Raw genomic sequence first — 17,934 nt, 5'->3', positions numbered from 1 at the left:
GAAACATATCTCTGTTTAGCATTTCTTGACACAAGGTAGCTCTGGGACGCCTTCTTGCCCACAGCCCAATTACTAGGCAGAGTGAGGGAAGCCCAGGAGGCTACTTTACCACATCATCGATGGCATCCTTCACTCCTGTTATGGACAGTACCACGATCAGGGGTATCACAGTTGTGTACCATACCAGGGAGGAGATCTGAGGAATCAGCTTTGAGAAGGACATAGAGATCTTAGGTCAGGAATCCTAAAGAACAATACACTTCCCCAAACGTCTTGCCCCCACCATCACTTTCACCTCTCTGGGTTTACTGTTATAAACCCAAAGGCCATAGTTACTCTTCACTGTTACAAACTTCCTGTATCCCCAGATCCAAGTAAACATTTCCCAGAATGTGAAGAAAAGGCTGCAAGTTGCCCCTTTGTGTTGTGAGTATCTCTGGCTTAGTTCTAACTGGAAAGAGTCATTTCTTCTCCAATAATGAAAGGTAATGGAAGGTATAATGTTTAGAGTTTCCATGGCAATGCCAGAGAGATGGCTCTGTGGTCAAAGCACTGGATGCTCTTCCAGAGGACCCAGGTTCAATTCCCAGCTCCAGCTATCTATGATTCCTATTCTAGGGGTTCTGGTGTCCTCTTTTGTGTGTACCAGACATGCATATGGCACATAAACATACATGTAGGCAAACACCCATACACATACATAAAACTAAAATGATTTGAAATCAGTGGGCATGGGAAAACCATGTACCCACTCACATTTTCATTATAAAGGAGAGTGAAATGATCTGTCCTCCTATCTCAATATGGGGCTATGCTACATGTATTCCCTTCCCTGTGCTGGCTCTCTTCCTATCCTGTGTGTCAACTTCCTATCACAGAGGCAGGGATGAGGAAGAGGTATAGGATTATAGCTGGAGATGGGGTGAAGAATCTGTGTTTTCTTCTGATAAAGCTAAACTGTGGAGCTCCCTCTCCACAGGACAACATAGTTTTGTCTCCTTCCTACTGATTAACCCTGACTTCTGCTATGCTAGGGAACTGGTCAAAGACTCCAAGTCATCCATTTGACAATGTCAAAATTAAGAGCATTATCTTCCAGTGTAGGTACTGATTATATATAGTCTGACCCCAGAGAAGATAAGAAAACACTGTAAAATCCCTTAGCAGGCCATACCTGTAGGACCAGTAAAACAAGGAAATAAGCATTTGCAAGTCTCTGGAACTGTTCAAATAGGTTTATGGGCAGGAAGTTAAACAAACTATATTTTGAGGTCTTGATGGTGTTGTCCTATAGGTAAAATACAAACAACAATAACAACAAAAAGCAAACATAAGTAGAAGAGCCAGAAAGCTAGTTCAAAACTTGTTGATCTGTTTGTTCCTTCGATATTCAGGGTATAATTATTAAATGTAGGCTGTATACTAAACATGTAGCATGTATGGATACAGATGTAAATGAGACAGGATAACAGTTATGGAAAAAGAGAACTAACATTTGTATAATTGTATTTAACATATATCCATCACCTATGGGAATGTTACTATATTCATTTTATAGATGAATGAACTAACAATCAGAGAAATTAAACAACTGCATGTTTCAAGGTAAGTGGCACAGCTATAACCAAATTTAGGTCTGTCTGATATCCAAAGCTACTCTTTCTGTATCTCATGGCTTTGTTTTCTATATAGAGAAAGGGGGAGTCTGCTCCCACTGCCACACTGTGAACATGGTTATCATCCAGAACTCAGATTAATATCCTGCAGGAACCACAAGTATATATGGCTATGTATTTTTTCATATACTTGAGTTATGTGTGTGTGTGTGTGTGTGTGTGTGTGTGTGTGTGTGTGTGTGTGTATGTGTGTGTGTATGTAGCTACAGATGTAGAAAATAACATGTAAGAGCACTGTTTGAAGTGGATGTGATACTACATGCCTGTAATTTTAGCACTTGGGGCGATAGGGAGAAGAATGTTGAGTTCAAGGCCAGCCTGGGGTTGCACAGCAAGACCTTCTTCCAAAAGCGAAGTCAGACGAAGGAAAACAAAAGCATTGTTTGTGACTAAGACTGAAAATTACCCCTAGGGTCATTTAAAACTAAATCTGAAGAGGAAATCCTAAATAACTGAAAAAAAGAAAAAAATAGAAAAGCTATTATGAAATTAGGACTCTGAAAAATATTAGGGTCCAGATAATGTAAAAATATAGAAAAAATAATATATATTCATATTTCCTTTATGGATACAAGAAGGCACTAATGAGCCCTGAGAAACTAACCACAGTGGCTCTCTATAAGGGAGTAAGATGGGTGCTACAGCATGACTTTATAATATATTTGCTATGTTATGAATTACTTCATAAATAAATTAAGTGAAAAAATGAAAAATCAAACAGGAAATTGGGCTAAAATCATTAATACATAGTTTTTAAAATGCAAAAGGCTCTTCAAACCTATTATTATGGTATCTCTCTCCTTTTTTTTTTTTTTTTTTTTTTTTGCTCTCGTCTATTCCTGACTCAATCTTGAAGAGAAAACTGACTATAGAGAAAGGTCCAGAGACCTACGGGGATGACCCCAGATAGCAATCTGAGCAACAGTGGAAAGGCTACCTTAAATGCCCTTCCCTGATAATGAGATTGATAACTAACTTCTCTGCCATCATAGAGCCCTCATCTAGTAGCTGATGGGAACAGAAGCAGACACCCACAGCCAGACACTGAGCCGAACTCCTAGAATCCAGTTGCAGAGAGGGGGGAGTGGTAATAAAATGGGGGCAAGACCAGGCTACAGAAACCCACAGAGACAGCTGACCTGAACAAGGGGGAGCTCATGGACCCCAGACTGATAGCTGGGAAACCAGCATTGGACCGACTCAGATACCCTGAACATGGGTTTCAGTTAGGAGGCCTGGGCAATCTAAGGGACCTCTGACAGTAGACCCAGGATGTATCCAGTACAGGAAAGGACTTTGGGAGCACATTCCCCATGGAGGGATATTTCCTTAGCCTAGAAGCAGGAGGGAGGGCTTAGTCCCTACTCCAAATGACTTGACAGATTTTGTTGATCCCTCCTGGAAGGCATCACCCTCCCTGTGGAGTGGGGGCAGCATGGGATGGGAAGGGGGTCAGGGGCATGGGAGGGTGGGAGAGGGAACTGGGATTGATATGTGAAATAATAAAAAAATGTGAAAGGCTAATTAACAAAAAGATGATTAATTTCACTAAAAAAGATCCCATCTCAGAACAACAATCAATCAAAAATCAAAATTGGTTTGGCAGGAATAAGAAATGAGTGGTTTTCTATGGTGGGTAGACATATAAGTGGATATAATCTTTTCAGAAGGCAAGCTGGAGAAATGTCATTTTTTGTTTATTTGTTTGTTTGTTAATTCACTTCCAGAGAGCTCATAGTATATACAAGCACAGATGAGCCAACTGATACACATAACGAAGTTCACTGAGGACCATCTATCACAGACAAATGCTGCAGACGTTTTAAACGTTCAGCGACAGGAGGCTGAGTTAAGGCTCATCAATAAATGGGAAAGGACACCGCTAGCGAGCAAATGGAGCCAGACGCATGCATTGTCATTGATGTCAGGGTGAGATACAGAATGTCTCCCGTGGGAGTTACCCATGAACGCGGGGCACATTCTCCAGAGTTAGCGGGGAGTCACACATGAACACGGGGCACATTCTCCGGAGTCAGGGGTTGGGTTACTTTTGGCTTTCGAGTTTTCATTGTGTCATTTATTACAGAGGGGCTTAAGTTGGAATTCAGGCTGTAGTTTCTACATTAGCAATGAATTCTTCTTTCCCCTCAAAAGGAGACTGTACAGAACACTAACCACTTCTGAAAGAGTCAGTGATGGGAGACTTACCGGATAGTCAAAAAGAGCATTGAATTTTCTATCATTGGCCATCAAAATTCGTTCTTCTGAAAGAAAAAGGGGAGGCATGCTGTGAGGCCTGACCCTCACAGGCTAGCCTGAGGGGCTGCATGCTTGAGTGACTTCCCTAGCTCCTCACACCTTCTTGCTGAGGGTGCTGGGAACACAGTTCGGTTAGTAGAGTGTTTGCCTAACAGGTGAGGAGCTCTAGGTTTGAGCCCCATTTCTGCATCAACCAGGTATGGTGTAAGCCTAAATCCCAGCAGTGGAGAAATGGAGGCCAAAGTATCCGAATTCTTTTCAAGGTCATCTTCTCCTACATATTGAGTTCAAAACTACCCTGGAATACATGAGATCTTGTTTCAAAATAAATAAAAAGTAAACAAAAATAAAAAGTTATATTGTAGCCTGGTGGTGCATGCCTGGAATCTTGGCTGAGGTAGAAGGATGTCAGGCTGGAGGGGAGCCTGAGTTATATAGTAAGGCTCTGACTCAAGGGCTAGGGCTGTAGCTCAGCTAGCTATCTGCCCACCGTGCATGAGGCACTGAGTTCAGTCCCCAGTATCACCGTCAGTGTCTGTGTTTTTACTATGGCTCCTGGCTCCTAGTTCCCTTCCTGAGGTGGGTTACAGTATTACCATTTTCTTTTCTAATATAGGTCATGAAATTAACCATCTCCTACCTTTTGATTTTAGGGCTGTCCATAAAGAAATTCCCTGACTCCCTTTTAAGGTGATAAATAATAAAACCTTCTTTATTCTGGAGTTGGCCTTCCCCAGATACAGGAGGCAAGAATCCTGCACAGAGAGACTAAGAAGAGCCCAGACAGGCTTTGTTGGGTTCTGCATCCAGTCTAGTAGTAATCATGCACATGGAGTAAGTTTCCATAAAATCCCATGGAACAGGGCTCAGAGCTTGTGGAAGCTGTAGAGGCCAGAGGAAGGTGAACAATGACTCATTCATGGATTAGGGAGGTGGTATAGCTCAATTCCACAGGGTTGGTGTTCCTATTCTCATGGTCCTTCTAGACCGTGTGTGTGTGTGTGCGTGCGCACGCGTGCGTGCGTGGTTTTATGGCTCTTATTTATATAATTTAAATATTCTTTATATTAAGCAGTAATGCAAGTATGATGTTTTTATGAGCTGTGATGTTCTAACAAAGTAATCAACACTGTGTGTATGTGTTGGGGGATTCTCACTAAAAACAAAACAAAACAAAACAGAAACAGAAACAACAAAAAACAATTTTTAGGTCATCAGAAGTTCCAGAGGCCTGGACTTGTGATTGCCTTTACATGGGACAGTTAAGCTGAGCCTTCAGCTTCTGGGCCCATTACTGTCCAGGTGTGGGAGGCAATATAAGAACTAAATGGGTGAACGGACTCTGAGCTGGTGTCTGCTGCTCTGGATGGTCTTCTGCCTGCTGAGGTGAAAGCTCCACATTGTTTAGCAACACAGAAATCTTCTGTGTTGACTGTGTTATGAGAGAAAAAAGTGAAGTTCTTTCCAACACAGTTGTCCGGTAAATTTAAGTTACTAACCATCACTAAGCTTCCATTACACAGAAGTACAATGCTCCAGCTGTGTGGGCTGGGGAAGCTGAGCAAGGCAGAGTCCCAGGATTTAAAGGACTTTGTGTAAGAATGAGTCTGCTAACTGCAACGCCTCACAAAATCATCATGTGCAAACCGGATGTACTACAAACTACAATAAATGGTGAGCCTGTTAAGAGGAATTTGTGTGTGTGTGTGTGTGTGTGTGTGTGTGTGTGTGTGTGTGTATAGAGAGAGTATATACTCTCTATCTGTGGGGTTTGGTTTCAGGTCTCCATGGATACTGAATTCATGAAACTCTTAGATAACATAATGTAGTATTTTCATGTAATCCATGTAACCCTTCTTCAAACTTCACATCATCTCTAAATTAAACACAACACTCAAATGAATTTAAATTCCATTTAAATACTGATTAGACTGATTAGACTGTAGTGTTTAGGGAAACATGTCAAGGAAAAATTCCATAGATATTTAGTACAGATGCATATTTTTTTTTTTTTGAAACAGGGTTTCTCTGTGGCTTTGGAGCCTGTCCCGGAACTCACTCTATGGACCAGGCTAGCCTCAAACTCACAGAGTTTGGAACCCATGTATATGGAGGGTTGACTATATTGTACATAGCTATGGATATCTAACCACTTGAAATTTATGCCATAATGAAATATTTTTTCAGTCTTTAATTCTTCCAGGGCTCAACAAGCATTCTGAATCTTTGGCAGGGGGTCAGGGAGGCCTTCTTTATGTCATACTGTTGTCAGATGAAGCAAGTATCATCCCTGACCATCTTCAGACTCCTAATCCTAGTGGGAAAGACAAGTATTTAAGTGCAGAGATCCCTGCAAGCATATAGGGTTTGGGGGTGTACAGAATGGATGAAGTAGGATGTGAAAGTATTACTGGAGGGAAAATGTCTGCATTTATTTAGATAACACACAAAAGAACTCTCCATCTCCTTTTAGCCTGCATATTATACAGACCTAGAATTCAGGCCGAAGGTTGACTGTTGCTAACTTTCCACTTTTACTAATTACCAGGCTATGTCTCCATAGGATTTGTTCCCTCAGAGAGTAGGCCCTAACAGCCACTCTTCCTCTTAATTGTACTGGGTTCACTTGGAAGCTCTTCTGGCTCTCTAATAATCCTCTTAGCCCATGGCTCCAAAGAGTGGAAAGACATTTCCCTCCTTAGTTTTAAAAGATTCCTCTGTCCTTAACTCATTCAAGTCACTGTTCTAAGAGGAATATTTGGTGGTAGGTACTAGGAACATCCATCCATCCATCCATCCATCCATCCATCCATCCATGTATCTATCTATCTATCTATCTATCTATCTATCTATCTATCTATTCTCTGTGTGTATGTGTGTAGAGGAAACTTTTTGTAGACCTTGCAACCAAGTTAATAATATATCTTTAGATTATTTAAGACTGTATATCCAATATGTTGTCCTATTGTGTATTCAGCATAAGTTTAACACGACTTTAAGAGAACAATGTAACAAACCTTACTATGACATGGATTTTCCATGCAATCAGCTTTTCAAACTAAGCTAATGTATAATGTTAATCTTAAATTATATATTCTTCCAAGCCTCTAACCCAGAAGTGTATGTGCGTGAGAGAGAGAGAGAGAGAGAGAGAGAGAGAGAGAGAGAGAGAAATCTTACCAAAGATGCACAAACAAGGCTGAGTTTATAACCAGCTATACAGATTATAGCTTGTTCTAGGGGAGTCACATATTTATTACATTCATTTTATGATGACCAGAATGAATCCTGGAGGATCACAAGCTGATTAGATGGAGAAGCTATAGATTTACATGACTAGGACTGAAAGGGTGTTTTCTCATGCCTTGTTTTGACTGATTAGTGGTTTATTTCAAGAGTTCTGCTAACCATCATAGTCTAGGTTTTCCAAGGTGGTAAAACATGTATGCAGTCACATGTAGGGTTCAGAGCTCCTTCAATCATGGCCTGAATCCTTCATGTAAGAAATTAGTCTTTCATGTTAGGGTCCTCTTAGGGGTTCTAACAGCTACCTGGCTGAGGTAGAACACTAGGCAGTATTGCTAAGATAATCTAATCACTGCATAGGCTTAGTCCATAGTTTATTATAGTGGTATATAAAATCCATCTTTCCCATTATACTTGTCATTTAAACCTCCAACCATGTCTCACTCAACTTATTTTTAATGTTATTTTTCATTTGATGAAGTTCTAATATTTTTGCTGAATTACATATTTCTTCTTAGATTTTATTTTACTCTTTTGTAACTTAGCAAAAGATTGGCAGGCTTTCTCATGTACTTGTTTGGGGTTAGGTACATGCCTATAACCCTAACATTTGGCAGGTTGAGGCAAGGAGAATTCAAGTTTGAGACCAATTTGGGAGACCTGTCCCAAATCCCCTCTCCTCTCCAAAACAAATAAAGATTAATTCAAACTCTTCCAGAACTTTTCAATAATAGAAGAGAAAACTAAAGAACTAAGTGTCCCCTATTGTTAATTCAAAAGTTACAACCATTTGGTTAACCCTACATGAAACAACAATGACAGCATATAGTCTAGGCATGGGAGATTAGAATTAGAAAAGATTGGAAATCAGCTTAGGTAAGGAGAGTCTAGAAAAGGGTCTAATGAAGAAGTTCTGCTGTACAATTAAAATAAAGAAACACAAAACTCAGGACTGAACTCAATAAAATAGAAACCAAAAAAATACAAAGAATTAATGAAACACAGAGTTGGTTTTATGAGAAAAATCAATAAGACTGGCAAACCCTTATCCAAATTAACTAAAAGTCATAGAGAGAATAGCCAAATAACAAAATTAGAATGAACAGGAGGACATAACCACAAACACTGAGAAAATCCAGAGAATTATAAAAGGTGCACTTTAAAAACCTGTACACCCCCAAATTGGCAAATAGAAAAGAAATGGATAATTTTCTTGATACATATCACTTACCAAAGTTAAATCAAGATCAGATAAGCAATTTAAACAGACCTATAAGCCTCAGTGAAATAGAAATAGTCATTAAAAGTCCACCAACTAAGAGAGAGAGAGAGAGAGAGAGAGAGAGAGAGAGAGAGAGAGAGAGAGAGAGAGAGAAGCCCAGAGTCAAATGGGTTTAGTGCAGAATTCTACTAAACTTTCAGAGAAGAGCTGAGCTGAGGTCAATACTCCTTAAATTATTTCACAGAACAGAAACAGAAAGAACATTGCTCAATTGACTTATGAAGCCTTACCCTGATATCCAAACCACATAGAGACCCAACAAAAAGAATTGCAGACCAAATTCCCTCATGAACATACATGCAAAGATGCTTGCAAACCAATTCCAAGAATATATCAAAAAAGATCATCCGCCATGATCAAATAGGCTTCATTCCAGAGATGCAGGGATGGTCCAACATACAAAAATCTGTCAATGAAATCTACCACATAAACAAACTGAAAGACAAAAACCACATAATTTTCTCATTAGATGCAAAAAGGACTTTGAGAAAATCCAATACCCCCTTCATAATAAAAGTCCTGGAGAGATTAGTGATACTAGAGACATACCTCAACATAACAAACACAGTTTACAGCATGCCCAGAGACAGTTTAAAAGCAATGGCAAGAAACTCAAAGCAATTCCACTAAAAGCAGCACCAAGACAAAGTTGATCACTTTCTCCATACCAATTCAATATAGTACTTGAATCTTAGCTAGAGCAATAAGACAACTAAAAGAGATCAAGGGGATACAAATTGGAAAGGAAGAAACCAAAGTATCTTTATTTGCAGATGATATGGTGATACAAATAAGTGACCCTAAAAAATATCACTGTGAAGCTCCTACAGCTGATAAACACGTTCAGCAAAGCAGCTGGATACAAAATTAACTCATAAAAGTAAATATGCAAATGACAAGTGGACTAAGAAAGCAATCAGGGAATTTCAAAATAGCCTCAAATAATATAAAAATACCTCTGGGTAACTCTAAGCAAGCATGTGAAAGGCTTGGATGATAAAAACTTCAAGTCATTAAAGAAAGAAATTGAAGAAGATATCAGAACATGGAAAGATCTCTCATGATCATAGATAGGTAGGATTAATATAGTAAAATTGGTCATCCTTCCAAAAGCAACCTACAGATACAAAGCAATCAAAATCCTAACACAAGTCTTCACAGATCTTGAGAGGACAATTTTCAGTGTTACCTGGAAACACAATAAACCTAGAATAACTAAAACAATCCTGAATGATAATAACTAAACTGTTGGAGACATCACCATCCCTGACCTCAAACTGTACTACAGAGCCCTAGTAATAAAAACATCATGATATTGGCATAAAAACAGACACTTTGATCATGGGATCAAATTGAAAACCAAGACATAAATTCACACACCTATGAATACCTGATTTTTTTCATAAAGAAGACAAAAACACACTGGAAAAAAAGATAGTTCCTTCAACAAATGGTGCTTGTCAAACTGGATGGCTGCATATGGAAAAATCCAAATAGATTCATACTTATCATCCTGCACAAAACCCAACTCCAGATGGATCAAAGGCCTCAACATAAAATCAGGTATACTGAACCTGATAGAGGAGAAAGTAGATAATAGCCTTGAACTCACTGCCACAGGGAAAGACTTTTGGAACAGAACATGGATAGAACAGGCACTAAGATCAATTAATAAATGGGACCTCATGAAACTGAGAAGCTTCTGGCAAAGGGCACCATCATTTGGACAGAATGAGAAAATACTTTTACTAACTACATATCTGATAGAGAGCTAATATACAAATTTTATAAAGAACTAAAAAAACAATAACCTAATTAAAAATGGAGTACAGCTCTAAACAGAGAATTCTCAATATAGGAAACTCAAATGGCTGATAGACACTTAAAGAAATGTTCATCATCTTTAGCTTTCAGTGGAATACAAGTCAAAACTACTGTGAGAGTTCATCTTATACTGTCAGAATGGTTAAGATTAAAAACACAAGTGACAGTTCATTCTGATGAAGGTGTGGAGTAAAGAACATTCCTCCAGTGCTGGTGGGAATGCAACCTTGTACTGCCAATATGGAAATCAGTGTGGTGGTTCCTCAGAAATATAAAAACTGATATGCCCCAAGATCAGCTATACCACTTGAACATATACCAAAAAGATGCTTAATCCTACCACAGAGACACTAGCTAAACCATGTTCATTGTGGATTTGTTCACAATAGCCAGAAACTGGAAATAATCTAGATGTCCCTCAACAGAAAAGGGGATAAAGAAATTATGGCACATTTACACAATGGAGTTATTACTCAGCCATTAAAAAAGACATTAATGAAATTTTCAGATAAACAGATGGAACAAGGAAAAATCATCCCAAATGAGGTATCCCAGACTCAGAAAGGGAATTGTGGTATGTATTTGTTAATATGTGGAGTTATCTGTTAAGTCAATGATAACTAAACTATAATCCCTAGAACCACAGAGGTTAGGGACTAAGGGGGACTGACAGGCCTTGTAAGGAAAGGGAAATAGAATGGATGGTTATGGATGAGTGGGGGGAGGGGCTGGAACCAGAGGATCAAATGGGGAGGGATAGGGGAAAGGAAGATCAAAGAAGGACTAAGGGAGAAGAGAGCAAAAGTTAAGGGTCATTTGAGAGGTAGTATGGAAGCCTACCATAGTAGAAATGTTCTAAAATATACACATATATGTAAGTGACCTAAATGTAATTGACAAATAATGGGAGAGACAGAGTCCCAACTGGTCATCTCTGCTCACCAAATAAAGCTTCCAGTTCCAAGACTGGGTTACATCTAATTGAATTGTTGGCCAAACGGGTCTCATAGGAATCCCCAAACAACCCAGGATGTTGCAAACACAATAGAGTGCTCTTCACAAACTGACAACATGGCTGAAGACAACACATACACAACTCATTGAACATGGAGAAGTCAAGCTGGTGACAACCTAGAGCCTTCACTCCTATGTTCTTGAGTCTTTGGTACAGGGTACTCTACACACTACCAAACTGTGGTAGTTTGAATGTATTTGGCCCCCATAAGCTCATAGGGATTAGCTCTATTAGGATGTGTGGCTTTGCTGGAATAGGTATGGCCTTATTCGAGACAGAATCGAGAAACATTAAGAAGAGCTCGAGAAGCATCGCAGAGAGCTGTTTCATCAACCCATTTGGAGCGCCTGGAACGGACTCCCGCCTTACCTCCCTCCCCTGCTAGATCTCCTGCTTGGACTACTAATTCTTTTATCACTAGGACCTTTTCTGTTTAACACATTGATGGCCTTCATTAAATATCAAATTGATGCTATAAAAATGCAACCGATACAGGTGCATTATCATCTCCTTGGTATGGCCAAAATGGGAGACAGCTATGATGAACTCTAGCCAATACATAGCTAACCCTGTGTATTGATAAATTCATCAGATTCATCCTCTCCTTGGTGAGCAGGGCTGGTTAGCCAATGATGGGCAACAGAAGGACAGACAGTGTCATGCCCCAATAGCCCCCTAAGACAGGAATGGTCATCACATGATGTCATCTCCAATGATGGGTAAGGCTAGGTCACACTCCTGATCCAAGAACTCCTCTGATCTAGACAGGCACAGCCCCCTCAAGGATATCCCACCCCATGGCTTTTTTATACTATATTTAAAAGGGAGACCTGTGGGGAACCCCAAAGCAAAGTTAGCATCTTAACAGCCACCTTTCCTACTACTCTCTTAGATACTAACATATTGGTAATTTTCCATTCCCCTATGACTGTTCTCTGTTAAGCATATGGTGCAGCCTGACACTGAAAGAGTCCCAGCTGCTGACTTATCGTATAGCAGCTTATCTTATAGGAGAGCACCTGCATCCTGCTTGGAGGGACGTTCTGCTTCCCTCACATCCTCCCTTTGGCCCATTCCCTCATTGCTCCACTACTTAAACCCTGTGCTTATATTCATTAAATGAGACGTGATCAGAATGCTGTCTTGTCTCCATCTCTCGAGTCTCTTGTCTCTGAAAGGATGAAAATACAGCCTAACTCTCTTAATGACCACTAAAAGTTAGAAATAAAAAAAAAAAGTCCATCAGCATGTATTTAAAAATCACCTTAGCTACATGCAAAGCTCAGGAAAAAGAAAAACGAATGAAATACCTTGGTCAAGATGGCTGGTTTCTGGAAATTATTAGTATTATTCATAATCACCTAATTTCTGCAGAATGTTGTTATCCACAACAACAATCTGGGAACTATTATGGGTCATCCTGTTCACAAAGAAAATTAATAACTAAAAGATGGGACTCAGAGCAAGAAGGGAAAAACAGAGAAAACAAGAGCCTCTGCCAATAGATATAGATAACTCCCTGACTGGAAAGTGCATTCTCCCAGCTGTGAGGGCAAGGCCACTGAGCCTGCTGGTTCTTGAGAAAGAAAAAAACCTCTAACCTTGCAGGTGTGCTAAATCTCTGTAACCTAGGAAACCTTACTAACCATCCAAGTTTTGAACTATCCCATGACCTTGCTTTTAGGCCTAGTTAAATAACAGGCTAGCTTTGAAACTGGCCTTGTTAGCTTTGATGTAAATCCTATAAAAGCTATCTCAATTCTGCACTAGAGGTCCTCAGAACTCTACCCCTGTGTGGCGTATGACTGTGAACCCCAGTGCCCTTGGAATAAAAATTCCTCATGCTATTTGCATAGAGACTGCTTCTCGTGAGTGATTTGGGGTGTCGCCTTTCCTGAGTGGGAGTGTGAAGGTCCACGCTCTGCAAGTCTTTCATCTCATTCTCACTCCGTCCCTCAGGGTCCCCGTCGATTGACCCCGTGGGCCGGGGCAGAAGGAAGTGTGTCACTGTGAGGGTGGGCTTTGATATTTTATATATGCTCAAGATACCATCCAGAGAGACACAACAATTCCTGTTAGCTGCAAAATGTAGAATTCTCAGCTCCTTCTCCAGCACCATGTCTGCCATGATGATAATGGACTGAACCTCTGTACTACAAGCCACCACCTTGATTAAATATTTTCCTTTATAAGAGTTGCTGTGGCATGTCCCTTTAATTCCAGCACTCAGGAGGCAGAGGCAGATGGATCTCTGTGAGTTCAAGGCCAGCCTGTACTACAGAGCTAGTTCCAGGACAGCCAGAGCTGCTGCACAGAGAAACCCTGTTTCAAAAAACAAACAAACAAAAACCCAAACCAAACCAAACCAAAACAACAACAACAAAAGAGTTGCTGTGGCCATGGCGTCTCTTCCCAGAAACCCAGAAATAGAAAACACAAACATAAACACCAATCTTGCCATTAACCCTTTGATCTAGCTGGCTGTTGGTGGCACACACCTTTAATCCTAGCACTCAGGCCTAGCAGAGGCCAGCAAATCTCTGTGAGTTCAAGGCCAGCCTGGTCTACAAAGCTACACAGAGGAACCCTGACTCAAAAAACAAAATGAAGTAATGTTTCACAACCCTTTGATACAATGGTGTCCTGCCAACAAGATATGCTAGGACAATGGTGATACAAAGTTTATGAGAGTAACCAACCAATACCTGATTTGACTTAAGGCCTACTCCACGAGATGGAATCCATACTGGACATTGCTTGGGTGACCAAGAACCTCACATCTGACAGAGGGCTGATTTCCAAAATATACAAAGAACTCAAGCAGCTAGTTACCAAAACACCAAATAATCCAATTAAAAAGTGGGGTACAGAACTAAATAGAGAATTCTCAATAGAGAAATCTAAAATGGCTGAAAGATACTTAAGAAAGTGCTCAACATCCTTAGCCATCAGGGAAATGCAAACAGAAACAACTCTGAGATACCAACTTATACCTGTCAGAATGGCTAGAATCAGAAACACCAACGGCAGTTTATGCTGGAGAGGATGTGGAGAAAAGAAACACTCCTCCACTGTTGGTGGGAGTGCAAACTTGTACAGCCACTTTGGAAATCAGTATGGCAGTTCCTCAGGAAAATGGGAAACAAACTACTTCAAGATCCAGCAATTCCACTCTTAGGCATATACCCAAAAGATGCACATTCATACCACAAGGACATCTGCTCATAGCAGCATTATTTATAATATCCATAACCTGAAAACAACCTAGATGCCTCTCAACTGAATAATGAATAAAGAAAATATGACACATTTACACAATAGAGTACTACTCAGCGGAAAAAGCAATGACATCTTGAAATTCGCAGGCAAGTGGATGGAACTAGAAGAAGCCATCCGAATGAAGTAACCGAGACACAGAAAGGAAAATATGGCATGTACTTACTCATAAGTGGATATTAGACATAGAGGAAAGGGTTACCAGCCTATAATCCAAAATCCCAGAGAAGCTAGGAAACAAGGAGGACCCTGAGAGAGAGATACATGGTTCCCTGGAGAAGGGGAAAGTGGCAAGGCCTCCTGAGCAAACTGGGAGCACGGGGTGGGGTGGAGTGGGGGGAGTAGGGAGTTAGGAGAAAGAGAAGGGGAGAAGAGGAGGGGGAGGAAAACATGAGGACCAGGAAGATTGCCTTAGGGAAAGCATAGAGGAGAGCAACGTCTAGCTTTGGTTTGTGGTGACTGTGAAAGACGTATTTTCCATTGCAGCTGAAGGCTGGATTTGCAGCCTATCCAGTGATGACCTAGCTTCACAAGATTCACACTGAAAGCTGGCATATGGTAGTGAAATAAGGGTACTAGAAGACCTTGTGGTGTTATGCAACATGTAGTAGACTGAAAACTTTAAAATATAGCAGTTTTCAAAGTAGTTACATGTAGTGAGGTAGTCCTTCTGTAGCACTGACCACGCCCATTGGGGGGTGGAGCTATGGGCGGAGGTGACCTGAGGAAGGAGGTCGGAGGGGGCCAGGAAGGCGCTCTCTTTCTGGCGTGACTCAGACAGGAGAGGATCGGGTTGAATTTCCTGGTGTTCATCTGTCTAGGTTGTAAGTTATTTCTCCCTGAATAAACATCTATTCAGCCTATTTGTTTATCCTGATCCTTATTTACCGCAATATCTGGTGTCAGAAGCGGAATTTACCTGGGTTTTGCCCCCCAGGCGGCAGAAGCCGCCCCCTCCCCCACCTTCCCCAACGGGCAGGGGTTTAACCAGGTGGACTCACCACAGCTTTGGGACATTTGCCTCTTCCTTACTGCAAAGGAGATCTTTGCCGCTAAAGCAGACCTGAGAAGGCACTTACCGTTTAACATTTTTTGCCCATTTCCGCACGGGACTTTGCATTCGCGCAGAGCCTCTCGGCGGCACCCGCCCGCGGCACCCGCCCGGCTTGCACGCGTTTCGTCTTGTGTTACAAGTAACTCCAAAAGTCCCCTTTTAACAAAATTCTGCTTGCCCTAGTTTGTTAAGAACTTTTTACAGGAACCGGGATCAGACTAGCCTGGGCGGCTAGGCGCTATTTGATGACACACCTCCAGGCGTAGCTACCACAAGCGGAGATATACAACTAAAAGCATCAAAGTTCCAGGACAGCAGAATTACACCTAAGGTAATTGTAACATCCTTTGCAATTTAGCTGATATAAAATCTGAGATAAATTGTTCTATAACTATGGCAGATAATTTTACTATGCAGAACTTTAGGAATTATTTTACTTCATATGTAGAAGGGATTTTAGCAGAAGAAACTTATGACTGGACCAATATATACTTTTATTTTGTAATAGCAATGGGTTTCATCATTAACATGATATTCTTAAAGAAATGGTTTGAGATTACAGCAAACAATAAGGAACTTGTACAAACCATGGGAGACTTAGTAACAAAGATTCGAAACATTGAAAATGATAGAATTCAAAATATAGAGACAAAGATTCAGAACATTGAAAATGATAGAATTCAAAGCATAGAGACAAGGATTCAAAACATTGAAAATGATGGAATTCAAAACATAGAGACAAAGATTCGAAACATTGAAAATGATAGAATTCAAAGCATAGAAAATATAGAAAGAAAGATTCAGAATATTGAAGATGGCGCCCAACGTGGCTAGTAAGAACTTACTTACACTTAAAATTTAATAGAAGCTTAAAAAAAGGGTTTTAGAAACAAAAGAACAGAGACAAGCAAGGTTTCTTGCTGCAGCATTTTTCTCAGTTGAACTCTTTGCTAGAGACAAGCAGATATTCGCGTGGCTCCTTTAAGGGAAGATTCCTTACTTTGAATAAGCGGGGAAAAAAACGCACAGCTTTTAAATAACTCTGCTAACAATTTATTGGTGTGTATGAAAGATGGCAATGGCAGTGACCACATCTCCAAGCCGGCAGCATGCTTTCTGGGTGGCAGCGCAGACCAAGGCTTTGAGCACAGCTTTCCATGCTGGCGGTAAAAGTACACACCACCATCTTTGGTAAACCGCGGCTGACACAGCTATGACTTTCATTTTAACAATGTTGTTGTTTAACAGATAAAGTCTCATGGCCAGAAAAAGATAAAGATTTTACAGTAGAGACAGATTCACATTAAGAAAAGGTGCTAAAAGTTTACAGTGTGTTTTAAAAAAATACATAGGCTTGGGAGAGAAAAATAAAATGGTTTTAAAGAGACAAAGAGGAACTGGGTGTTATAGCGCACGCCTTTAATCCCAGCACTATGGAGACAGAGGCAAGCAAATCTCTGTGATTTGCAAAGTAAACATGGTATGCAGAGTAAATTCCAGGACAGATAAGAGTTACACAGTGAAACCCTATGTCAAAAAATAAAAATATAAAAGTAAAATAAACAGAGTAATAAAGGCACGTAAAGATGAAAAGCTCAGAGAGAATCTGGTTACTGTATGCTATTGTGTTGTCTCTACATTGTTTGACTGCTGAGAAAATAACAACTGATAAAGGAAATGCTGCTGCATTAATTCAATTTATATATTTTAAAAATGCTTTGACTCCAACATTTAAGTTCAAGGACAAGTTACTGGGGAAAAGGATTTCTATTTTTTCTTCCACAGAAAATGAAAAGCTGTGGATTCCTTGCAGACTAATGTGGTTTGAACAAGCCAGGCCCCCTGAAACAGAGTTCCTGATGATCCAACATTCAAAACTGCTTGAACAAGGCAGCCATGCAGACTACTGCCATCTTCTCAGGATCCCCCCATGACAGCGCCCCCTGTCAGCAGGAAGTAGTTTGGAAAGAACGACGCCCAAATTCCCAAACATTGTTTATAAATGTTTGTTTTCATGTAAATGGACTTGGTTATAAATGGGTAATGATCACAGCCAATTATTTTTAAAGGTAAAAAGGGAATTATGATATTGATATGATTACTTTGTTTTGGAATCGATTTTCATTTATTGATACAATTTAATGTCAATTTTGTGAGATGTGTATTTCTCCTCTTGTTTAGGTATTGTGTTTATATAGAAATATAATGTAGTACAGATTATAGATAATTACCTATGATAGTCAAAGCTTAGAGTTAAGTTAGTTAGGTTTTTCAAGATACACAGAGATGTATTTGAGATGGA

General features: G+C 40.2%; 1 protein-coding gene across 1 annotated transcript in view; it reads right to left on the bottom strand.

The window, feature by feature from the left end:
* LOC127224569 (phospholipid-transporting ATPase FetA) overlaps positions 1–17,934 on the bottom strand; it is a 120,696-nt gene that overhangs the window by 61,472 nt on the left and 41,290 nt on the right. Inside the window, exons 2-5 of the mRNA XM_051187610.1 lie at positions 5,277–5,367; positions 3,885–3,940; positions 1,175–1,288; positions 110–208 (exon numbers count right to left, since the gene is read on the bottom strand). Of these exons, the coding sequence (XP_051043567.1) occupies positions 110–208; positions 1,175–1,288; positions 3,885–3,940; positions 5,277–5,367 (360 nt within the window). The remainder of the gene's footprint in view (positions 1–109; positions 209–1,174; positions 1,289–3,884; positions 3,941–5,276; positions 5,368–17,934) is intronic.

The sequence above is a fragment of the Phodopus roborovskii genome, unplaced genomic scaffold (genome assembly GCF_943737965.1).
Source record: "Phodopus roborovskii unplaced genomic scaffold, PHOROB, whole genome shotgun sequence".
Taxonomy (NCBI): domain Eukaryota; kingdom Metazoa; phylum Chordata; class Mammalia; order Rodentia; family Cricetidae; genus Phodopus; species Phodopus roborovskii.
The sequence above is the reverse complement of the archived record's forward strand: the minus strand, read 5'-3'. Positions and strand labels throughout refer to the sequence as shown.